Source organism: Anomaloglossus baeobatrachus, chromosome 1 (assembly GCF_048569485.1).
Source record: "Anomaloglossus baeobatrachus isolate aAnoBae1 chromosome 1, aAnoBae1.hap1, whole genome shotgun sequence".
Lineage (NCBI taxonomy): Eukaryota > Metazoa > Chordata > Amphibia > Anura > Aromobatidae > Anomaloglossus > Anomaloglossus baeobatrachus.
The window spans coordinates 901,487,924-901,513,329 of record NC_134353.1 but is presented as its reverse complement, the minus strand read 5'-3'; the positions used below and the strand labels follow the sequence as shown (position 1 = coordinate 901,513,329).

At 49.1% G+C, this 25,406-nt stretch overlaps 1 protein-coding gene across 3 annotated transcripts in view; it reads right to left on the bottom strand.

Moving 5' to 3' along the window:
• Positions 1-25,406, bottom strand: part of DYM (dymeclin) — a 363,276-nt gene that overhangs the window by 157,264 nt on the left and 180,606 nt on the right. For 2 of the 3 annotated variants that reach the window (XM_075327226.1, XM_075327233.1), the window contains exon 14: positions 2,839-3,003. The exons of the other annotated variant lie outside the window; for it this stretch is intronic. In XM_075327226.1, the coding sequence (XP_075183341.1) occupies positions 2,839-3,003 (165 nt within the window). The remainder of the gene's footprint in view (positions 1-2,838; positions 3,004-25,406) is intronic. 3 annotated transcript variants of the gene reach the window in all.

Genomic DNA, 25,406 nt, shown 5'->3' with positions numbered 1-25,406 from the left:
TCAAAGTGCATGAGACTCTGTGGGACGGCATGTGACGGGCACGCAGCAGCCCCACGCTGGCTCCACAGCCTCTCATGTACAAAGCAGAGAGAAAGAATTAACACGCGCACATGGTGCGGACACACAGCGGAGCCACAGAAGGCTCTGCAGTCACACGTTGGGCTATGTGCACATGGTGAGGACACACAGCGGAGCCACAGAAGGCTCTGCAGTCACACGTTGGGCTATGTGCACATGGTGCGGACACATAGCGGAGCCACAGAAGACTCTGCAGTCACACATTGGGCTATGTGCACATGGTGCGGACACACAGCGGAGCCACAGAAGGCTCTGCAGTCACACGTTGGGCTATGTGCACATGGTGCGGACACATAGCGGAGCCACAGAAGACTCTGCAGTCACACATTGGGCTATGTGCACATGGTGCGGACACACAGCGGAGCCACAGAAGGCTCTGCAGTCACACGTTAGGCTATGTGCACATGGTGCGGACACACAGCGGAGCCACAGAAGGCTCTGCAGTCACACGTTGGGCTATGTGCACATGGTGCGGACACACAGCGGAGCCACAGAAGGCTCTGCAGTCACACGTTAGGCTATGTGCACATGGTGCGGACACACAGCGGAGCCACAGAAGACTCTGCAGTCACACGTTGGGCTATGTGCACATGGTGCGGACACACAGCGGAGCCACAGAAGGCTCTGCAGTCACACGTTGGGCTATGTGCACATGGTGCGGACACACAGCGGAGCCACAGAAGGCTCTGCAGTCACACGTTGGGCTATGTGCACATGGTGCGGACACATAGCGGAGCCACACAAGGCTCTGCAGTCACACGTTAGGCTATGTGCACATGGTGCGGACACATAGCGGAGCCACAGAAGACTCTGCAGTCACACGTTGGGCTATGTGCACATGGTGCGGACACACAGCGGAGCCACAGAAGGCTCTGCAGTCACACGTTGGGCTATGTGCACATGGTGCGGACACACAGCGGAGCCACACAAGGCTCTGCAGTCACACGTTGGGCTATGTGCACATGGTGCGGACACACAGCGGAGCCACAGAAGGCTCTGCAGTCACACGTTGGGCTATGTGCACATGGTGCGGACACACAGCGGAGCCACAGAAGGCTCTGCAGTCACACGTTGGGCTATGTGCACATGGTGTGGACACACAGCGGAGCCACAGAAGGCTCTGCAGTCACACGTTGGGCTATGTGCACACAGGCCTTCTCTGAGTTTTGGAGAGTTTCTGCTCTGTGTGCACATAATTAAAGGGCATCTGTTATCAGATTACACAATGCAAAGTAAATACATGCTGGACCAGACAAGGCTAGGGACTTACTCTGAAAATTAGGTCAGGATAATTGTAATATTAAAATGAACATTTTACTAGTCGCAGCTTGTACAGAGCAGTGTGAGATCTCAGCAGCAGCAAAGAAGAGGGACACTGAGGAGCTGACAATCAGGCAAGCTGGGCAGACATTTATCAGCAGCAGCAGGAAGGAGGAGCACAGAGGAGCTGCCAATCAAGCTAAATAGGAGGAAAGTAAGATGCAGATTAAGCAGCAAGGCGATAGGACACTGAATAGCTGTCAACAGTGAGTGCAGCTCTGGAATATTACAGGATAATGTATTTACACAGTGACTGCACCAGCAGAATAGTGAGTGCAGCTCTGGAGTATAATACAGGATGTAACTCAGGATCCCTACAGGATCTGTAATGTAATGTATGTACACTGACTCCACCGGCAGAATAGTGAGCACAGCTCTGGAATATAATACAGGATGTAACTCAGGATCAGTATGGGACAAGTAATGTATGTACACAGTGACTGCACCAGCAGAATAGTGAGTGCAGCTCTGGAGTATAATACAGGATGTAACTCAGGATCAGTACAGGATAAGTAATGTAATGTATGTACACAGTGACTGCACCAGCAGAATAGTGAGTGCAGCTCTGGAGTATAATACAGGAGGTAACTCAGGATCAGTACAGGATCAGTATTGTAATGTATGTACACAGTGACTGCAACAGCTGAATGGTGAGTGCAGCTCTGGGGGATAATACAGGATGTAAGTCAGGGTCAGTACAGAATAAGTAATGTATTTGTATAGTGACTACTAGCAGAATAGTGAGTGCAGCTCTGGAGGATAATACAAAATATAACTCAGGATCAGTGTAGAATAAGTAATGTAATTTATATACACTGTGATTGCACCAGCAGAATAGTAAGTGTAGCTCTGGAGTATAATACCAGATATAACTCAGGATCAGTAATGTATGTGTATAGTGACTATTAGCAGAATAGTGAGTGCAGCTCTGGAGGATAATACTGGATATAACTCAGGATCAGTAATGTATGTGTAAAGTGACTGTATTAGCAGAATAGTGAGTTCAGCTCTGGAGGATAATAAGTAATGTAATGTATGTACACTTTGACTGCACCAGCAGAATAGTGAGTGCAGCTCTGGAGTATAATACAGGATATAACTCAGGATCAGTAATGTATGTGTATAGTGACTATTAGCAGAATAGTGAGTGCAGCTCTGGAGTATAATACAGGATATAACTCAGGATCAGTAATGTATGTGCATAGTGACTATTAGCAGAATAGTGAGTGCAGCTCTGAAGGATAATACAAAATGTAAGTCAGGATCAGTACAGGATAAGTAATGCATTTACAAAGAGGTAGCACATGTCCTGCATCCTTCCCACTGCCAAATGATACAAGCCAACACATTATAAGTTTCCATGCACCCACGACACAGGTCACGGACACGGACTGTACACAGGAGCATGCAGCATGCAGATAGCGAGCAGAGATTAATAACCTGGAGGCATAGGATCGGAGTATATGAGAGCAAGTTAAAGACAAGAGCTCCTCTCCATTGTCGCTGAGACTGGTGAAGCAATGCTGCAGCGTGGAGCAGTGAGAGGGAGGAAAATACAGTCTGTCCAGTACATATAAGTATCTCCGCAAGTGGCGGCAGGCAGAACTGAAAGACAAGGGGGAAATGAGAGAGGGAGGGGGGGAGGGGGGGAGAAAAGGGAAATTTTCCTTTGAGAAATCTGATCATGTTATTTTTAACAATGAAAGAGGCTGTTGTGCCTGAAACCCTCAGATGCTGTAATTGGCGCAGGCAGAACATTAAAGCGGCATTTCATGTGAGCAGAGACATTTTCAATTCAATGCTTTGAGAATGAGCATGCACTACCATGCAATTATCCGGAGGATTCGATTCCAGGCTCTACCTGCACAAAGTACAGCAGGCCGGGCCCTGAAAGAGCAACTGTCTGCGATGGACGCCCTATTCATACAGCAGACAATGCACACTTAAAGGGAATGTCCGAGCCTAGGCTGTGCTGGGTATTGGAGATCTGCGGCACTGAGCTGACTCCATGAGATGGCAATGTGAGCATATCCCCTATTCATATAACAAAGAATAACTTCCCGATCACTGAGGGGCCGATCACTGGAATCCCTCCATTCCCGAGAGCCGGGATCCTGAAGAGCCTCGTGTTAATGGATAGGGGATCACTTCCATACTTGGTACAACCCCTTTAAGATCGGACTATATACCGTAGCAACTTTCCTTTCCAATAAGCTGTGAAACAATAGATGCTGTGAAACAATAGATGTTGGGACCTAAAAGTGCCGGATTCCCTGAGACAGACGTGCAAAGAGCAGCCAGAAACACTGGGGATACAGCTGGAACTGTGCTGAGGAGTTTAGGACAACATGGCAAAAAATCACAGATTAGTTACAGTTTAAAGTCAGGCCTAACTTATACTAATTATATGTGAACTATAAAGCGGATCTATCATCACATTTCTCAACACAAACTGCATACATTAAATAAGACTTTTAGGCCTGATTAGACTGGTGTACTTACCCACACAGCCTGACAGCTATTCAGTCTCCGCCCTCCCAGCCTGACAGCTATTCAGTCTCCACCCCCAGTCTGACAGCCATTCAGTCTCCACCCCCAGTCTGACAGCCAGTCTCCGTCCTCCCAGCCTGACAGCTATGCAGTCTCCGCCCTCCCAGCCTGACAGCTATGCAGTCTCCGCCCTCCCAGCCTGACAGCCATTCAGTCTCCGCCCTCCCAGCCTGACAGCTATTCAGTCTCCACCCTCCCAGCCTGACAGCTATGCAGTCTCCACCCTCCCAGCCTGACAGCTATTCAGTCTCCGCCCTCCCAGCCTGACAGCTATTCAGTCTCCGCCCTCCCAGCCTGACCACTATTCAGTCTCCACCCTCCCAGCCTGACCACTATTCAGTCTCCGCCCTCCCAGCCTGACAGCTATTCAGTCTCCGCCCTCCCAGCCTGACAGCTATGCAGTCTCCGCCCTCCCAGCCTGACAGCTATGCAGTCTCCGCCCTCCCAGCCTGACAGCTATGCAGTCTCCACCCTCCCAGCCTGACAGCTATTCAGTCTCCACCCTCCCAGCCTGACCACTATTCAGTCTCCGCCCTCCCAGCCTGACAGCTATTCAGTCTCCGCCCTCCCAGCCTGACAGCTATGCAGTCTCCGCCCTCCCAGCCTGACAGCTATTCAGTCTCCGCCCTCCCAGCCTGACAGCTATGCAGTCTCCGCCCTCCCAGCCTGACAGCTATGCAGTCTCCGCCCTCCCAGCCTGACAGCTATTCAGTCTCCACCCCCAGTCTGACAGCCATTCAGTCTCCGCCCTCCCAGCCTGACAGCTATGCAGTCTCCACCCTCCCAGCCTGACAGCTATTCAGTCTCCGCCCTCCCAGCCTGACAGCTATGCAGTCTCCGCCCTCCCAGCCTGACAGCTATGCAGTCTCCGCCCTCCCAGCCTGACAGCTATGCAGTCTCCGCCCTCCCAGCCTGACAGCTATGCAGTCTCCGCCCTCCCAGCCTGACAGCTATTCAGTCTCCACCCTCCCAGCCTGACCACTATTCAGTCTCCGCCCTCCCAGCCTGACAGCTATTCAGTCTCCGCCCTCCCAGCCTGACAGCTATGCAGTCTCCGCCCTCCCAGCCTGACAGCTATGCAGTCTCCGCCCTCCCAGCCTGACAGCTATTCAGTCTCCACCCCCAGTCTGACAGCCATTCAGTCTCCGCCCTCCCAGCCTGACAGCTATGCAGTCTCCGCCCTCCCAGCCTGACAGCTATGCAGTCTCCGCCCTCCCAGCCTGACCACTATTCAGTCTCCACCCCCAGTCTGACAGCTATGCAGTCTCTGCCCTCCCAGCCTGACAGCTATGCAGTCTCCGCCCTCCCAGCCTGACAGCTATGCAGTCTCCGCCCTCCCAGCCTGACAGCTATTCAGTCTCCGCCCTCCCAGCCTGACAGCTATTCAGTCTCCGCCCTCCCAGCCTGACCACTATTCACTCTCCGCCCTCCCAGCCTGACAGCTATTTATTCTTCACCCTTGCAGCCAAGCTAGACAATAAAACTTTCAAAAAGGATCATACAGCCATTCTCACTTGGATTTTCAAAGTAAGTACACCAGCCTCATCAGATCTAAGATATAAATGTAATTAAAGTGTGCCGTTTCTATTTTGTAATTTGGTGACAGATGCCCTTTAAGTGACTTTAAATATGTTGTACCTCCAGATAAGCCTCATGTACAGTTCACTGTTCACACGTAAGCTGCATAACCTAACGTCTGGTTTTCCGGTAGCTACGAGAGAAGAGTACAGGATATCACATCTTGCTGGTTTAGTGTCTGCAGAGGGTGGAAGTTATTGGGTTTACTCTGAGAACTCGACATTTTAAGAGGGAAAATCCAAGCATGCTGCAGATTAGTAAATCCGCAAACATCCCCCTCAGCACGTGAGAACAGGAGGGATCTGTGCGGGGATAATCTGTTCTGGACGCCCCCCCTAGGACGCCAGGTACATAGCGTTCTTACTTTAGGTGGTAATTGTAGACATGCATTATTCTGCTACAGAGCTGCGTACTCACAACTAAAAGATCTTTGCAAAGTTGCTTCTTTTTTTCATTCTTTTAGATACATTAGAGAACTAAAACGTAAATTGGCTGCAAAAGTTTACACACCGTATGACAAAAAAATTAGGTAGTCAATTCCTAAAATTAAAGCCAGAATATGTTGATTATCCAAGTGCCGAATTTACACTCTGTATGATCCGGATTACTGGAAAGTACCAAGATTCTTAGACTTGTGAAGGGTTAATAGTACTGGGGTATAACCAACATAAAAAGTGCTGAGCGTTATGCAGCAGTGATGGGCAGAAGCGGTCACAGAGCCGGGTCTGGCAGTGAGCGCTGCCCATTCTCCTGGGAGCGGGGATGAGTGTGGTTTGGAAGAATCCCATCCCAAACAGCGAGTCATGAAGAGAGTCACATTTCAGACGAAAAAGCAAAACGAGAACTTGGTAACCTCGGAAGTCTTAAATACTCTGCACACTCTCCATGCAGATCATCTGTAATCAGCAGCAGAAGATAAATCCTGCCATACTGTATGAGAGTAACGCACTCTGATCATCCAGCACTTATCTCCCCCGCAAGTCACATGAATGTACTGCGAGACTGTCATCTATCCATAATGTGATAGACATAATAAAGGGAGAGCGAAAAGAGAGCAAGCGAGGCAGACAGAGAGAGAGCAAGCAAGCGAGGCAGATGGAGAACGATCAAGCAAGCGAGGCAAAGAGCGAGCGAGCAAAAAGCGAGGCAGAGAGCGAGCGAGCAAAAAGCGAGGCAGAGAGCGAGCGAGCAAAAAGCGAGGCAGAGAGCGAGCGAGCAAAAAGCGAGGCAGAGAGCGAGCGAGCAAAAAGCGAGGCAGAGAGCGAGCGAGCAAAAAGCGAGGCAGAGAGCGAGCGAGCAAAAAGCGAGGCAGAGAGAGAGCGAGCAAAAAGCGAGGCAGAGAGAGAGCGAGCAAAAAGCGAGGCAGAGAGAGAGCGAGCAAAAAGCGAGGCAGAGAGAGAGCGAGCAAAAAGCGAGGCAGAGAGAGAGCGAGCAAAAAGCGAGGCAGAGAGCGAGCGAGCAAAAAGCGAGGCAGAGCGAGCGAGCAAAAAGCGAGGCAGAGCGAGCGAGCAAAAAGCGAGGCAGAGAGCGAGCGAGCAAAAAGCGAGGCAGAGAGCGAGCGAGCAAAAAGCGAGGCAGAGAGCGAGCGAGCAAAAAGCGAGGCAGAGAGAGCGAGCAAAAAGCGAGGCAGAGAGAGAGTGAGCAAAAAGCGAGGCAGAGAGAGCGAGCAAAAAGCGAGGCAGAGAGCGAGCGAGCAAAAAGCGAGGCAGAGCGAGCGAGCAAAAAGCGAGGCAGAGCGAGCGAGCAAAAAGCGAGGCAGAGAGCGAGCGAGCAAAAAGCGAGGCAGAGAGCGAGCGAGCAAAAAGCGAGGCAGAGAGAGCGAGCAAAAAGCGAGGCAGAGAGAGAGAGCAAAAAGCGAGGCAGAGAGAGAGAGCAAAAAGCGAGGCAGAGAGAGAGCGAGCAAAAAGCGAGGCAGAGAGAGCGAGCAAAAAGCGAGGCAGACAGAGCAAGCAAGGCAGACAGAGCAAGCAAGCGAGGCAGACAGAGCGAGCAAGCAAGGCACACGGAGAGCGAGCAAGCGAGGCAGACGGAGAGCGAGCAAGCGAGGCAGACGGAGAGCAAGCAAGCAAGGCAGATGGAGAGCGAGCAAGCAAGCGAGGCAGACAGAGCAAGCAAGCGAGGCAGACAGCAAGCAAGCAAGCAAGCGAGGCAGATGGAGAGCAAGCAAGCAAGCGAGGCAGATGGAGAGCAAGCAAGCGAGGTAGATTGAGAGCAAGCAAGCGAGGTAGATGGAGAGCAAGCAAGCGAGGCAGACGGAGAGCGAGCAAGCAAGCGAGGCAGACGGAGAGCGAGCAAGCAAGCGAGGCAGACGGAGAGCAAGCAAGCGAGGCAACCAGTTTGAGCTGGAGACAGAGAACATTTGCCAAATATTTTTTTTGTATAAAAGGTTACTAGAGTTGGAAATCCAGCATCATATTCATTATACTGACCTTCTGGGTGTTATGGCCACAGAGGCTACAAACCACTGCTGCGTGTGACATGAAGTGACCAGGCATTACATGGACACCCCGTTCATTTCAATGGGGACCGAGTAACGCTTCATTTTCCCCTTTGGTGGCGCTGATTACCTCTGATCACTATGGATCTGTGACCACCGTCTCTCTGGTGACCCCCTCTATATAGAAGGTCTGTCTAGTCCCCGGCTCTGCAGTATACGGCCGGCGTCATTAGTGATGGGTCCGTGGATAGGGCCGGGCTATATAGGTTACTATCATGTCTCTTGAATGCCTACATTGTATATAGTTAGATGCATGTCCCATATAGAAGCCATGGGCCTAAACCAATACATATAGACCATTAACCCTTCCTATACTACACAGCCGTTACTTATTACTTGGTGCCTTCTGTAGGAAAATCCCCGCCATGAGCCATAACTTTAAGCTCTCTTCTACAGCGGAGATCTGGCCGGAGAAGTGATGGATTCGGAGATGCCGGAAAACAATGGCCTAAAACTTTGGAAAATGCTTTGCCAAACCGCAAGAATCCCTTCAATGACAAGTCGTTTATTGCAGGAATATTAAAAACATGGCCACCAACAATGGGCCAGGAATTCCCCAAAGTGGGGCTGCTCCCTCCTCGGGAACAATGAATCACTGTGCCGCGCCACCAGGGCTCATAATGAGACAGTAAATTAGCATAGGGATTTATTACAGGGCAGATCTGCTTTCCCATCACACCACAGACCAGGAGGGGCTGCGTGGATACAGTTTGGGAGGGAGGAGAACGCAAAAGATAAGCTCAATCTCTCCTTGTCCAAAAGATTCCCCTACCCGTCATCAGAGCCCGTCCTCCCGTCATATCCAGTAACAGATATCTTACTATTTCCTGTGCGTTCCCTATGGTGACCATAGGTTTGTGCTAACAGATACAAGAAGTGATTGACAGCTGGGGAGAGAGGAACTGACACATCCAGCTGAAAAGGACAGCAGGGCGGAGCATTCTGTCATCTGCCCTCAGCCAATCAGGACTGCATAAAGCAATTCTGAATATGCTGATTGGCTAAGGCCTGATGTCCTGCAAACAAATCTCAGTGCCCCCAAGCTTCCTTTTCAGTTGGATGTCATGAATTTTTATGGGAACTATGTAGTTTAAAGGCGTCTGTTGCACGAGCAAAGTTCATGTTAATCAATAGATCTTGGAATAATGATAATTTCCACAATTGGATGTGTTTATATAAAATGTTCCTGTGCTGAGATAATCTTATATATGTGTCCGTGCTGTGTACTGTGTAATGGCTGTGTCTGACCGTACAGGGACATGGTCTGATCATACCACAGCTCCTGGGTCAGTCAGGGAGGAGCCAAAAGAGTGTATAGACATTACAGCATGGGATCATGGATGATTCTTTCTGTGAGGTAAAACATTTCACTGCCCGTTTTTAAAAAAAAAATGTTTTTTCTCAAACCAAGAATCATATGATCCCATGCTGTAATGTTGGTATACTTTTTTTGCGTCCTCCACGGTCCAGGAGATGTGGTATGATCAGACACGGACATTACACAGCACATAGCAGGGGTCCTCCCTTGCCCAGGGGAAGTGGTTTGATCAGACCATGTCCCTGTACGGTCAGACATGACGATTACACAGCACATAGCAGGGGTCCTCCCTTGCCCAGGGGATGTGGTATGATCAGACCATGTCCCTGTACGGTCAGACACGGCCATTACACAGCACATAGCAGGGCTCCTAGTCTGCCCAGGAGATGTGGTATGATCAGACCATGTCCCTGTACGGTCAGACACGGCCATTACACAGCACATAGGAGGGCTCCTCCTCTGCCCAGGGGATGTGGTATGATCAGACCATGTCCCTGTACGGTCAGACACGGCCATTACACAGCACATAGCAGGGCTCCTAGTCTGCCCAGCTGATGTGGTATGATCAGACCATGTCCCTGTACGGTCAGACACGGCCATTACACAGCACATAGCAGGGCTCCTCCTCTGCCCAGGGGATGTGGTATGATCAGACCATGTCCCTGTACGGTCAGACACAGTCATTACACAGTACACAGCAGGGACACATATATAAGATTATCTCGGAACAGGAACATTTTATATAAACACATCTAACTGTGGAAATTATTGTTCCAAGATCTATTGATTAAAGTGAACTTTGTGGGGGGGAAACCCTTTAAGATCTTGGCACCCACTAGATTAACCCTTTATGGGCATCTTCTAAACCATTAAAGTGTCTGATGAGAAGAGACTATTACCTAAGGAGTGAAAACAGGAGATCAGCTGGTAACTTTATTTAGTTCTACAAGTTTTTCAGCCTAAATCTTCATGTGAGGCACGAGCCAAATCAGCAGCGAAGCGGAAGCAGAGCAGGAAAGGGTTAATCCGGCTCAGGCCGCAGACAGCATGTGACACAACTGAGAGAGGTTTAACCAATGCGTCTCACCACTGAATTACCTCCTATTAAAAATCTGCAGACAAGTGGGTAGAATCGCTGCGGCCTCCTTCTTGTTTTCTAGTCATGTAACCGTATCTGCCATCGTCTCATTAGACCCGAAAACCTGATGACCGCGCCATTTCCCGGACAGTTACAAAACAAGAACCGGCAAACGTCTCGCTGGTTCTGAGAAAGAGTCACGGAGGGGCCGATCCTCACCCGGGATTGTTCCTCGGCACAAAGATCATCTCAGACAAGTTTTAGGCTACGTGCACACAGTGCAGAGGATAGCGCGTATCTATTTGCACTCGCGATACTCGTAACTCGCGTATTTGTTCCAAATAGCGTGTGTAATGCAAGTCAATGGGGAATACTCACAATGTAGCAAGTAACCCGAATTCTGCACTATTCACTACTCGCACGAATAGTACGGCATTTGGGTTATTCGTTACTTTGCCAGTCTTCCCCATTGACATATATTGCGCACCCTATTCGGAATGAATACGCGAGAATTAGACAGTACTCGTTATAAGTATAGCGAGTGCGAATAGTTACATACTCGCTCAACTTTAGTTGCAGACAATCTGCAGGAAAAACGCGGCGGAATTTGTGTTTTTTCCTGCGATTTGCAGCATTTTTGCCGCTTTTTAATGCGTTTTTTTATGCAGTTGTTTCTATTACCTTCAATGGAGAAAAAGCAGCCAAAAACAAGGAAAGGATAAACACGCTGCAGATTTTTTTCTGCAATCAAATCTGCAAGGAAAAATCCAGAACGTGTACAGAGCACTTCAGGATTCTGATCTTTGCTGGCAAAAGGATATCCTTACAGATTTATGAAAATCTGCAAACAAAAACGCGGCAAAAACAGCGGCAAAACCCCGTGTGCAAACAGCTTTAGGCTATGTGTGCACACAGCGGTTTTTTGACGCTGCATTTTTGGCTGCAAAATACACACAAAAATGCAAAAAAAAAAACAGGAAAAAAAAAAAAAAGAGAATTTGGTTTACTTACCGTAAATTCTTTTTCTTATAGTTCCGACATGGGAGACCCAGACCATGGGGTGTATAGCTTCTGCCTCCGGAGGACACACAAAGTACTACACTAAAAAGTGTAGCTCCTCCCTCCGAGCATATACACCCCCTGGATGACAAATCTAGCCAGTTTAGTGCAAAAGCTGAAGGAGGACATCCACCCACAAGTAGAGAGAGTAAAACCCGGAATAACCGGAACCTCTGTCTACAACAACAGCCGGTGAAAACACACGGAACAAGAACTGCCAACAGGCAACAGGGAGGGTGCTGGGTCTCCCAATACGGAACTATAAGAAAAAGAATTTACGGTAAGTAAACAAAATTCTCTTCATCGTTCCTTATGGGAGACCCAGACCATGGGACGTCTCAAAGCAGTCCATGGGTGGGAAATAAACAGAAAACTGAGAAGTAGGCAAAACCTAACTTCACAAATGGGCGACAGCCGCCTGAAGGATGCGTCTGCCCAAGCTCGCATCTGCCGAAGCATGAGCATGCACTTGGTAGTGCTTCGAAAAGGTGTGCAGACTAGACCAAGTGGCAGCCTGACAGACCTGCTGAGCCGTAGCCTGGTGCCGGAAAGCCCAAGAGGCACCGACAGCTCTGGTTGAGTGCGCCTTAATCCCCGGCGGGGGAGGCACCTGAGAACATTGGTAGGCATCGGATATGGCCGACCTAATCCAACGAGCTAGGGTCGGTTTAGAAGCCGAGAGACCCTTGCGCTGACCTGTGGTTAGCACAAAAAGAGAGGTGCACCGCCTAAGAGCGGCGGTGCGTGACACATAGATCCAGAGCGCCCGCACCAAATCTAAAGTATGCAACGCTTTCTCAAAGCGATGCACAGGGGCCGGACAAAGGGAAGGCAATGAAATGTCCTGGTTAAGGTGGAAAGGAGACACCACCTTAGGGAGAAAGTCCGGAGTCGGACGGAGAACCACCTTGTCTTGGTGAAAAACCAAAAAGGGTGACTCCGAAGAGAGCGCAGCCAAATCAGAGACTCTCCTGAGAGAAGTTATGGCCACCAGAAAGACCACTTTCTGTGAAAGTCGAAACAAAGAAACCTCCCTAAGAGGCTCAAAGGGGGGTTTCTGTAAGGCCGTGAGGACCAGATTAAGGTCCCAGGGATGCAAAGGCCGCCGGTAAGGAGGAATGATGTGAGATGCGCCCTGCATGAAGGTGCGCACCTGGGCCAGTCGGGCGATACGCCGCTGGAACAACACTGACAGAGCGGAGACCTGTCCCTTGAGGGAATTGAGGGATAGTCCTAGCTGCAGACCGGACCGTAGAAAGGACAGGATGGTCGGCAAAGAAAACGGCCAAGGAGCATGGCCAGAAGAGCGACACCAGGACAGGAAAATTCTCCAAGTCCTGTGGTAAATCCTGGCCGAGGAAGACTTCCGAGCCTGAGTCATAGTGGAGATGACCTAGGAAGGAATGCCTGAAGCCGTCAGGATCCAGGACTCAAGAGCCACGCCGTCAATCTGAGAGCCGCAGAATTCTGGCGGAAAAACGGACCTTGTGAGAGAAGGTCTGGGCGGTCCGGGAGATGCCACGGCACCTCTACGGACAGACGGAGCAGGTCTGGGTACCAAGCTCGCCTGGGCCAGTCTGGAGCAATGATTATGACCCGACGGCCCTCCATTCTGATCTTGCGCAGGACTCTGGGCAAGAGAGCTAGAGGGGGAAACACGTAGGCCAGACGGAACTGGGACCAATCCTGAACCAGCGCGTCCGCTGCCAAGGCCTGAGGATCGTGGGAGCGAGCCACGTAAACCGGGACCTTGTTGTTGTGCCGGAATGCCATTAGATCCACTTCCGGAGTGCCCCACTTGCGGCAGATTGACCGGAACACTGCCGGATGCAGGGCCCACTCGCCGCTGTCCACGGTTTGACGGCTGAGATAATCTGCCTCCCAGTTTTCTACGCCTGGGATGTGGACTGCGGATATGGTGGACTTGGAGTCCTCCGTCCACTGAAGGATACGTTGAACTTCCAACATTGCTAGGCGGCTGCGAGTCCCGCCCTGGTGATTGATGTAGGCAACTGCTGTCGCGTTGTCTGACTGGACTCGAATGTGCTTGCCCGCCAACAGGTGGTGAAAGGCTACGAGAGCTAGGAGCACAGCTCTGATTTCCAGCACATTGATCGAGAGGGCTGATTCGGACGGAGTCCAAGTGCCCTGTGCTCGGTGGTGGAGAAACACTGCTCCCCAGCCGGATAGACTGGCATCCGTGGTGAGAATCACCCAGGACGGGGCCAGAAAGGAGCGTCCCTGGGACAGAGAGAGGGGCCGAAGCCACCACTGAAGAGAGCTCCTGGTCTGTGGCGACAGAGCCACTAGCCTGTGCAAGGAAGAGGTCCGCTTGTCCCAAAAGCGGAGAATGTCCAGCTGCAGAGGACGCAGATGGAACTGGGCAAAGGGAACCGCTTCCATTGACGCCACCATCTGACCCAGCACCTGCATGAGGTGCCTGATGGAATGACGGCGGGGCTTCAACAGAGAACGCACCGCCAGATGGAGGGACTGCTGTTTGACTAAGGGCAGCTTCACAAGTGCCGGCAGAGTCTCGAATTGCATCCCTAGGTACGTAAGTTTCTGGGTCGGGGTCAGAGTGGACTTTGGCAGATTGACAAGCCACCCAAATTGAACAAGCGTGGCGAGAGTGAGCGAGACACTCCGCTGACAGTCTGCACTGGATGAAGCCTTGACTAGAAGGTCGTCCAGGTAAGGAATCACTGCCAACCCCTGGAGGTGCAGAACCGCAACCACTGCTGCCATGACCTTGGTGAATACACGAGGGGCCGTGGCTAACCCGAAGGGGAGAGCCACGAATTGGAAATGTTCCTCTCCGATTGCAAAACGTAGCCAACGCTGGTGTGAAACTGCAATTGGCACATGCAGATAGGCATCTCTGATGTCGATGGATGCTAGAAAATCTCCTTGGGTCATTGAGGCAATGACCGATCGCAGAGATTCCATGCGAAAGTGCCGCACCTGAACATGCTTGTTGAGAAGCTTGGGATCCAGGATGGGCCGGAAGGAACCGTCCTTTTTGGGGACTAGGAAGAGGTTTGAGTAGAAACCTCTGAACCGTTCCCGGGCGGGAACCGGTACAATTACTCCGTTGGCCTGCAAGGATGCCACGGCCTGAGAGAAGGCGGCGGCTTTGGAGCAGGGGGGAGTGGACAGAAAAAATCTGTTTGGCGGGCTGGAAGAAATTTCTATCCTGTAGCCGTGGGAGATGATATCCCGCACCCACTGATCGGAGACGTGTTGAAACCACACGTCGCCAAAGTGGGAGAGCCTGCCACCGACCAAGGACGTTGCTGGCGCAGCCAGATAGTCACGAGGAGGCTGCCTTAGTGGCAGCGGCTCCTCCGTTCTTCTGAGGACGCGGCTTCGTGCGCCAGCTGGGTTTTCGATCCTTGGCTGAGGTAGTGGACGAGGCTGAGGGCTTAGAGGATGACCAGTTAGAGGAACGAAAGGAACGAAACCTCGACTGGTTCCTGCCCTGGACAGGTTTCCTGGTTTTAGTTTGTGGCAAGGAAGTACTCTTCCCGCCAGTAGCTTCCTTAATAATTTCATCCAGTTGTTCACCGAACAGCCGGGACCCAGCAAAGGGGAGCCCAGCAAGGTACTTCTTGGAAGAAGCGTCTGCTTTCCACTCTCGAAGCCACAAGATCCTGCGGATCGCGAGGGAATTAGCGGAAGCCACCGCCGTGCGGTGAGAAGCCTCCAGAATGGCAAACATGGCATAGGATGAAAAAGCCGAAGCCTGGGAAGTTAAGGCAACCATTTCGGGCATAGAGTCCCTGGCGAGGGAATGTATCTCCGCCAGAGAAGCAGAGACTGCCTTAAGAGCTCACACTGCTGCAAAAGACGGGGAGAACGAGGCCCCTGCCGCCTCATATACAGATTTGGCCAGAAGGTCAACCTGGCGGTCAGTGGGATCCTTAAGTGAGGTGCCATCGGCCACAGATACAACTGTCTGGGCTGAGATTCTAGACACCGGAGGATCTACCTTTGGTGAATGAGCCCACTCCTTGACCACTTCTGGTGGAAAGGGAAAACGGTCATCAGAACTACGCTTTGGGAAGCGTTTGTCAGGACAGACCCTGGGCTTGGTCACAGTGGCCTGAAAACTGGAGTGGTTAAAAAAACATGCTCCTTGCTCTCTTAGGTGAGGTAAACTGGTGTTTTTCTACCAGAGAGGCTTGTTCCTCTGACACTGGTGGATTGAGGTCCAGTACGGAATTAATGGACGCAATCAAGTCACTAACATCCGCATCACCTTCAGATAGATCAATGGGGTACATAGAGGTAGCGTCCGAGCCCACAGTAAAGGCATCCTCCTCGCCCTGCAATTCAGCTCGTGAATCAGAGCCGTGGGACGAGGAAGGAGAAGAGTCCCTGCGTCTCCGTTTAGGAGGACGGGGTCCGGGAACAGATGAAAAATCCTCTGTGAGCTCTGCAGAGCAGCAGAGGTGCCCTGAGAAGGGGGCTGATGCATGGTCAGCAGAGTCCGGGACAGCTGTCCAATGGAGTCGGCAAAGGACTGGGAGATAGCTTTAGAAAACGATGCTACCCAAGCCGGGGGTTCAGCCACCGGGGCTGGAGCAGCCGGAGGGACCCCTGGGGAGACTCCAGGCTGAGGCACCACCATGTTAGAGCAGGCATCACAATGTGGATATGTGCTCGGTTCAGGCAGTATGAGCTTACATGCAGTGCATATAGAGTAAAGCCTTGCAGCCTTGCTCCTAGTGAGAGACATGCTGCTGAGGTGGAGGTTCTGCAGTAAAGAACACACTCCTTCAGAATGACCCCCAGAGTGTACAAGAAAGTCCACAACCAGAGGTTGTGGCTTACCAGACCGTTTTGTGTGCCCTCCGGATTCCACAGCTTGGACCCCCAGACAGATGCAGTAGCTGCAGCAGCCAGCGCCGATCAGTGTGTGAACGCTGATAAAATGGCGCCGGAGTGAGGAGGGGGGGCAGGGTTTATTCCAAGAGCGGGAACCGGAGGGCCAAGGAGAAATACAGGAGAGGGAAACATCTCCTCAGAGAGGAGTGTCCTCCCCTGAGCTGAACGGCCGGTGGGCGGCGCCGCACTGTTCCCCTGCATGACTGACATGCAGGGGCAGTGAAAACGAAACTAGGCCGCAGCCGAAGCCGGGGCCTAAATTTTCCCATGCGGCCGACGAGCAGGCACCCTCGGCGCGCTTCTCAGGAGAAAACCAGAGAACCGGCCGGAAATCACAGCAAAGTGAAATAACACACTCTCCCCACAATAAATGTACAAGGGACCCCTCAATAACGTCTCAATACTTAGCTTATGAGACGCAGGGCCAGGTCCCTGAGGGGTGAGCGCTCCGTCCGGCAGGATCCTGAAAGGGCTGCGGATGGAGACCGGTCTCCTGCAAAGCAGTGAGAACCGTGATGGCTCCCACTTCAAGCCAGAGCCCGAGGGATGGTGAAGGAGCACGGCATGTAAGGCTCCAGCCTTGTAAAATCAACCTTAACAGCACCGCCGACACAGTGGGGTGAGAAGGGACATGCCGGGAGTCCAGTTTGGACCTGCTTTTCTTCCAACTCTTTGAAATCAAAAATCAAAAATCAGATGAGAATGCATGTGTGTGTGACGTCCTGAACACAAAGCATTGAACTGGCTAGAATTGTCATCCAGGGGGTGTATATGCTCGGAGGCAGGAGCTACAGAGGAGCTACACTTTTTAGTGTAGTACTTTGTGTGTCCTCCGGAGGCAGAAGCTATACACCCCATGGTCTGGGTCTCCCATAAGGAACGATGAAGAAAAAAGCGTTTTTACCGTGTTTCGGTGCGTTTTGCTGCATTTTTGATCACTGCGTTTTGCTGCTTTTTTGATCACTGCGTTTTGCTGCTTTTTTGATCACTGCGTTTTGCTGCTTTTTTGATCACTGCGTTTTGCTGCTTTTTTGATCACTGCGTTTTGCTGCTTTTTTGATCACTGCGTTTTGCTGCTTTTTTGATCACTGCGTTTTGCTGCTTTTTTGATCACTGCGTTTTGCTGCTTTTTTGATCACTGCGTTTTGCTGCATTTTTGATCACTGCGTTTTGCTGCATTTTTGATCACTGCGTCTTGCTGCATTTTTGATCACTGCGTTTTGCTGCGTTTTTGATCACTGCGTTTTGAATCCCTGCGTTTTGCTGCGCTTTTCCAATACATTGCATGGGTGGACAAACGCAGTAAAACGCAGGAAAGCCTTGATATGTCCATTTTTTTTTTAGCTCAAAAATGCAGCTAAAAAAAAAAAAAGTGTGCAGACAACAAAAATGAAAAGTCATAGACTTTGCTGGGGAAGCAATGTCATGCAGTTTTAAGCCCAAAAACGCACCCGAAAAACGAGCAAAAATGCCTAGTGCGCACATAGCCTTAGGATGCATTTACACACTGTAACTTCTATGCATTTGTTTCCCAGCGTTTTGCAGCTTCACCCCTCCCCAGTCTAATTTTGCTTTTAAATCTATAGCAAATTATTGAATAGTCTAATGGCAAACTCAATGTGATTTTTCTCTTTTTTAGATGCTCTTTCTTCCCCGAAATTAAATGTTTGAAATGTCTTGGAATCCAAAAAATGCTACTAAAAAAAAAAACAAAACAAAAAAAAAAAAAACACACAAGAAACTTAAAACATGGAACTTATGCGACCTATTGTCAGGATAATCATATAAATATGGGTCCCGACACTGCAATTTGCATCTATCCCGAGAACAGTGCCCCCCACCGTACGCAATCAGGACATTCCAGAGAGGCGGCTGCACGTGTGCGGCACGCTCCATTCACTTCTAGAAGAGCTCTCAAAATTGCAGATCGCTCTTTTAGGGCATATCATATTCATGTGCCTTTTCCCTTATGCGCAGGATTGTTCGGCTGCGTGCTCACGATCAGGGTTCACAGCGTTTGGGAAGCAGTGTGTGTGCTGCGTCCAATATGCTGCGTTGTACAGTACAAGCACAGAGGATGAGATTTGTAGAAATCTCCTGCCCACTGTACTGGTTTTTCCCACAAGTGAAAACTGACCTGTGGTGCGGCTTCCCGAGCCGCAGCATGTCAATTCTATGCTGCGGAGACCCGAGTGTTTTCCGCAAGGAGAACAGAGCGAGAGATCGCAGCGCCCCGAACCCTGATCATGGGCACGAACGTGGCCCCGCAGGTCAGGACTCGCCACATCCAGGACGCATCGGGTCCTGATCGTGGGCACATACCCCTAATGAGGTCGTCCTACGATTGTCACAGGTCACGTGTATCGCTTCAGGAACGGAGCCCGCACCACAACGGCCAGACACCGGCTGTATTACACTGCCTGTAACATCAGTTACTGTGTTTGTTATAGTCTCATCTATTAAAATATAAAATTAAGAACAGTACAGAAAACACAGGGGGGGGGGATGAAGTGCCAGAAAGGTCGTCGTTTGGTCACCGCTTACAGTCCCTTACCCCGCGAAATATGCAATTAAAAGCCCTATATACACCCAAGTGGTATCAGTAAAAACAACAGCTCAGTGCCCCAATAATTAAGCTTTCCCCCAGCAACAACAAAAGCTACAGATTCCAGGGATTGGGGGCACAAAAGGCAAAAAAGCAACGGTAGACTTGTGCTTTTAGGCTGTGCACACACTGTGTGTCTAACGCGTTTCTTCTTGAAGATTTTAATCAACAGTGCAAGGAAAAAGCATCCCAGCAAAGTCTATAAGAATCGTGAAGTGCTGTGCACACGTTGATTCTTTTTTTCCATGCAGATTTTTAGCATGTCAATTATTTCTGGGTTTTTCCCCAGCGATTTCCTTATCTCCGTAGATTAAAAAAAAAAAATGCCACCGTGCTGGTCCATTCTGGGTCGATTATTGATTTTTAGGGGGGGGGGGGGGGGTCGGGAGGGAAAGTTGCAGCCAATGAAGCTACAGGGGAAAATGTGGTATTATAAGGCTGCACATGGAAAACAAGGGAGGCCCGAGTCCACTAGATAGCAACACTTCCCCAAATTACCATAAGCCCGAATATGGCCCTTTAATCCATGGTATGAAAAGCCACTCTACTCATCCATAAGTAGGGTGGACACATCTGATTTGTCGCCAAGACACGTGGACAAGCCGAACCATCATCTCTGATTCCGCCATGAAGGTCTGAATTGTGCACTCCCCCTTCACCATGTAGAAGTGCCACCATCCTCTGCTAAAACCCTAAACCTTAGGCTCTTTTTGCGGCTTGTTATGACTGGCGGCGTTCCCCAATTATAAGCCCAGTCATTTCCCTTCCCCTACTACCATTGGGAGCGGTGCATTACCCACTTGATTTCAGAACATCTCCTGCTCCCTTCATGTTCCTATCACTACTTGCTGATTGTTATGGTGCTTTGTACTTGCTGATGCTTCGGTTATTGTTATGGTGCTTTGTACTTGCTGATGCTTCGGTTATTGTTATGGTGCTTTGTACTTGATGATGCTTCGGTTATTGTTATGGTGCTTTGTACTTGATGATGCTTCGGTTATTGTTATGGTGCTTTGTACTTGCTGATGCTTCGCTTATTGTTTTGGTACTTTGTACTTGCTGATGCTTCACTTATTGTTATGGTGCTTTGTACTTGTTGATGCTTCGCTTATTGTTATGGTGCTTTGTACTTGCTGATGCTTCGATTATTGTTATGGTGCTTTGTACTTGCTGATGCTTCGGTTATTCTTATGGTGCCTTGTACTTGCTGATGCTTTGGTTATTGTTATGGTGCTTTGTACTTGCTGATGCTTCGGTTATTGTTATGGTGCTTTGTACTTGCTGATGCTTCGCTTATTGTTTTGGTACTTTGTACTTGCTTCGCTTATTGTTATGGTGCTTTGTACTTGTTGATGCTTCGCTGATTGTTATGGTGCTTTGTACTTGCTGATGCTTCGGTTATTGTTATGGTGCTTTGTACTTGCTGATGCTTCGCTTATTGTTTTGGTGCTTTGTACTTGCTGATGCTTCAGTTATTGTTATGGTGCTTTGTACTTGATGATGCTTCGGTTATTGTTATGGTGCTTTGTACTTGCTGATGCTTCGCTTATTGTTATGGTACTTTGTACTTGCTGATGCTTCGGTTATTCTTATGGTGCCTTGTACTTGCTGATGCTTCGGTTATTGTTATGGTGCTTTGTACTTGCTGATGCTTCGGTTATTGTTATGGTGCTTTGTACTTGCTGATGCTTCGCTTATTGTTATGGTGCTTTGTACTTGTTGATGCTTCGCTTATTGTTATGGTGCTTTGTACTTGCTGATGCTTCGGTTATTGTTATGGTGCTTTGTACTTGTTGATGCTTCGCTTATTGTTATGGTGCTTTGTACTTGCTGATGCTTCGGTTATTGTTATGGTGCTTTGTACTTGCTGATGCTTCGATTATTGTTATGGTGCTATGTACTTGTTGATGCTTTGGTTATTGTTATGGTGCTATGTACTTGCTGATGCTTCCCTTATTGTTATGGTGCTTTGTACTTGTTGATGCTTCGCTTATTGTTATGTTGCTTTGCACTTGCTGATGCTTCAGTTTTTGTTATGGTGCTTTGTACTTGCTGATGCTTCGGTTATTGTTATGGTACTTTGTACTTGCTGATGCTTTGGTTATTGTTATGGTGCTTTGTACTTGCTGATGCTTCGCTTATTGTTATGGTGCTTTGTACTTGCTGATGCTTCGCTTATTGTTATGGTGCTTTGTACTTGCTGATGCTTCGCTTATTGTTATGGTGCAATGTACTTGTTCATGCTTCGCTTATTGTTATGGCACTTTGTACTTGCTGATGCTTCAGTTATTGTTATGGTGCTTTGTACTTGCTGATGCGTCGCTTATTGTTATGGTGCTATGTACTTGTTGAATCTTCACTTATTGTTATGGTGCTTTGTACTTGCTGATGCTTCGGTTATTGTTATGGTGCTTTGTACTTGCTAATGCTTCGGTTATTGTTATGGTGCTTTGTACTTGCTGATGCTTCGGTTATTGTTATGGTGCAATGTACTTGCTGATGCTTCGCTTATTGTTATGGTGCTTTGTACTTGTTGAATCTTCACTTACTGTTATGGTGCTTTGTACTTGCTGACGCTTCGGTTATTGTTATGGTGCTTTGTACTTGCTGATGCTTCGGTTATTGTTATGGTGCTTTGTACTTGCTGATGCTTCGGTTATTGTTATGGTGCTTTGTACTTGTTGATGCTTCGCTTATTGTTATGGTGCTTTGTACTTGCTGATGTTTCAGTTATTGTTATGGTACATTGTACTTGCTGATGCTTCGGTTATTGTTATGGTGCTTTGTACTTGCTGATCTTCGGTTACTGTTATGGTGCTTTGTACTTGCTGATGCTTCGATTATGGTTATGGTGCTTTGTACTTATGGTGGTTATGGTGCTTTGTGGTTATTGTTATGGTGCTTTGTGTAGGACCTCCTTCCATAACTCCTGCAGGGAGCCTTGACCAGCCCTGCACTCTTCGTTTTCACCTTTACCCAGTGCCGGTCAGAGGGGAGAACAATGCAGCAGTTACTGTAGATGATGTCTCCCTTATGACAACTGCAGCAAGTTCTAACAGGACACACCAGCCTCAGATCAAAGCGAGGAGAATGGCACAAGTTTGTAGACGTTCCAATTTTCCATGCAAGACTGACTAATTTTTCAGAACGAGCCTTCTAAACAGCGTGTTTACCAAGGGAGGGGAGCCGCTCCAGCCAGAATCTCCCGGATCATCTCCTCTGCTGGCACAGAACGGTCCAGCACAGCAGGCAGACAGTGCCACCTTACCGTACGCAGGAAGCTGATCAGCTTAGAAGATTTGAGGGCACAACTGGGTCACCGGGCGTCTAATGCTGCCAACAGACGTCTGTCTTTTTTCATATTTATGAGGACGCCAAGTGCTGGGTTAAATCTGCGGCTACAGAAGCGGCTGATGACAATGGATACGCTGTGCTGTGCAATGATCCCTAAGCTTTCACTTCCAAAATAATAAATACATTTTTTACATCCTAATCAAGCAGAACATTTACAAGTCAGCCATGCTGTCTCTGCCCTTTACAGACGGCCAATTGTCCTCCGTAATGCCATGTCGTACTCCGTTCATCCGAACAGAATTCAGACACCGAATCCTTTATCTGAAACACTCGGGCTGTACAGAATGTGTAAGAAACACAAGTCTCTGTGCCAGCTTGGTGCGGCATCACAATCGGCACGTCTTGCACGTCAGTAGGGAGCTGAGCAGGCAAAGAAGGCACAAAAAAAAAAAACCACACAGGACAGCAACAAACCGGAGCCTAAGGGGCACAATGTGAGGAAAAAAGTCCCTAATTCCAGTATTTCTGACTCACTGGATATTAGGTTAATTTCCACTCTCAAATTTTGACCCCCTGCACCAGTGCTTCTTCCCTCTTACTACAAATTCCCTCAGATGTGGGGGGAGATCTAAGCCCCTAACTTCTCAACACCCAATGGCACTAAAGTAGGGAGTTTATGAAGGTCTATTATGCCAGTTCCCAGTTTCGGTCCACATTGCTCAGGCCATTACTAGCTCTTCCACCACAGTCTTGACACTAGCTAGCTCTTCCACCACAGTCTTGACACTAGCTAGCTCTTCCACCACAGTCTTGACACTAGCTAGCTCTTTCACCAGTCTTGACACTAGCTAGCTCTTTCACCAGTCTTGACACTAGCTAGCTCTTTCACCAGTCTTGACACTAGCTAGCTCTTTCACCAGTCTTGACACTAGCTAGCTCTTTCACCAGTCTTGACACTAGCTAGCTCTTTCACCAGTCTTGACACTAGCTAGCTCTTTCACCAGTCTTGACACTAGCTAGCTCTTTCACCAGTCTTGACACTAGCTAGCTCTTCCACCACAGTCTTGACACTAGCTAGCTCTTCCACCACAGTCTTGACACTAGCTAGCTCTTTCACCAGTCTTGACACTAGCTAGCTCTTTCACCAGTCTTGACACTAGCTAGCTCTTTCACCAGTCTTGACACTAGCTAGCTCTTCCACCACAGTCTTGACACTAGCTAGCTCTTCCACCACAGTCTTGACACTAGCTAGCTCTTTCACCAGTCTTGACACTAGCTAGCTCTTCCACCACAGTCTTGACACTAGCTAGCTCTTCCACCACAGTCTTGACACTAGCTAGCTCTTTCACCAGTCTTGACACTAGCTAGCTCTTTCACCAGTCTTGACACTAGCTAGCTCTTTCACCAGTCTTGACACTAGCTAGCTCTTTCACCAGTCTTGACACTAGCTAGCTCTTTCACCAGTCTTGACACTAGCTAGCTCTTTCACCAGTCTTGACACTAGCTAGCTCTTCCACCACAGTCTTGACACTAGTTAGCTCTTCCACCGCAGTCTTGACACTAGCTAGCTCTTTCACCAGTCTTGACACTAGCTAGCTCTTTCACCAGTCTTGACACTAGCTAGCTCTTTCACCAGTCTTGACACTAGCTAGCTCTTTCACCAGTCTTGACACTAGCTCTTCCGAACACAGTCTTGACACTAGCTCTTCCGAACACAGTCTTGACACTAGCTCTTCCGAACACAGTCTTGAAACTAGCTAGCTCTTCCACCACAGTCTTGAAACTAGCTCTTCCACCACAGTCTTGAAACTAGCTCTTCCACCACAGTCTTGAAACTAGCTCTTCCACCACAGTCTTGAAACTAGCTCTTCCGAACACAGTCTTGACACTAGCTCTTCCACCACAGTCATGACACTAGTAGCTCTTCCATCACAGTCTTGACACTAGCGCTTCCACCACAGTCTTGACACTAGCTCTTATGCTTTTTAAATTCTCAAGGAAACTCTGGTGTTCACCCTTTACAGGAAATTGTTCTTCACAGCAAGGGCCCTTGGGTTGTGTCCACGGAGTGGATGCTGGAAGGGGGAGCGAGTTGACTGAATGTGTTGTCAATTCGGCTCAAAAATGGAGGCAATGACAAAAATCGGGCCTAGAAGCAAACTAGAGGAACAGCTGGGTTTAGCTCTGTCTCTTCTGAGAGACACCTTAAGCAAAGAGAGTAATCAGGCAGTTCAGTGATCAAGTCTGTCATGGAAAAATGGTAAAGTAAACTAAGGGTCAATCCAGAACAGGTGTGATTAGTATTGGCTGGATGACACTCCACATGGCACCCAACAGAAGGAGAGAACATGAAGCCTTCAGAAAAAAAAATAAAAAAATCACACGTCGATGCAGTTGGGTGGTGAACACCAGGATCGATAACCCCCTCCACTGTCACCATGGACATCAGAAACAGAACGGAGTTGCCTAAAAGTAGTGGAGATAGTCGCAGATACAGAGACAGAGGAGTCCTACACTCTCCATACCGGATGGCTTACAGTCAGCAAGTTGAACTTAATGGACCTGCGTCTTTGTTGCAGGCTGTGGATACGGTTTTACAATCTCATCCGTGCCGGTTTCACATATGAAACCTACCGTAGGTGCTCCTCCATAAACATATTCATGTGCCGCCCACACAAAGCAAAAACTTTGGGTCCTTTTTCCATATTGCTAAACAGACAACTTCAAAGACCTGGAACCGGCAAACCTGGCAAGTCCGATGAGAAGCCTAAACGCGGGGGCACTCAAGTCAGGGACAATGTGGTAGCCATGGGTTTGTCACTTGCGCTTTCGGTGGACAGTGTTGTTGGCTGCTCTGTGGGCACAATACGTCTGGACTTCCAGGATACGAGCCGCCGTTCTCCAGTAGAATATTACACGACCAAATCAATTATTTTTTTCAGCTTATTCTTAAATTCTTATTTCTGAGTTGGTACTGGTTCTGGGCTTATTCTCAGTACAATGCCTGGAGCTTTGAACGTGAATCCTGAACGGTGCAGTGGGACGGCTTAAAAGACTAAAGTCACTTTGCGGGATCACCTCCTCGCTCCGACTGCTGTAAAACCCGGCATTATTGACAGATGGAGGACATACACGGGTG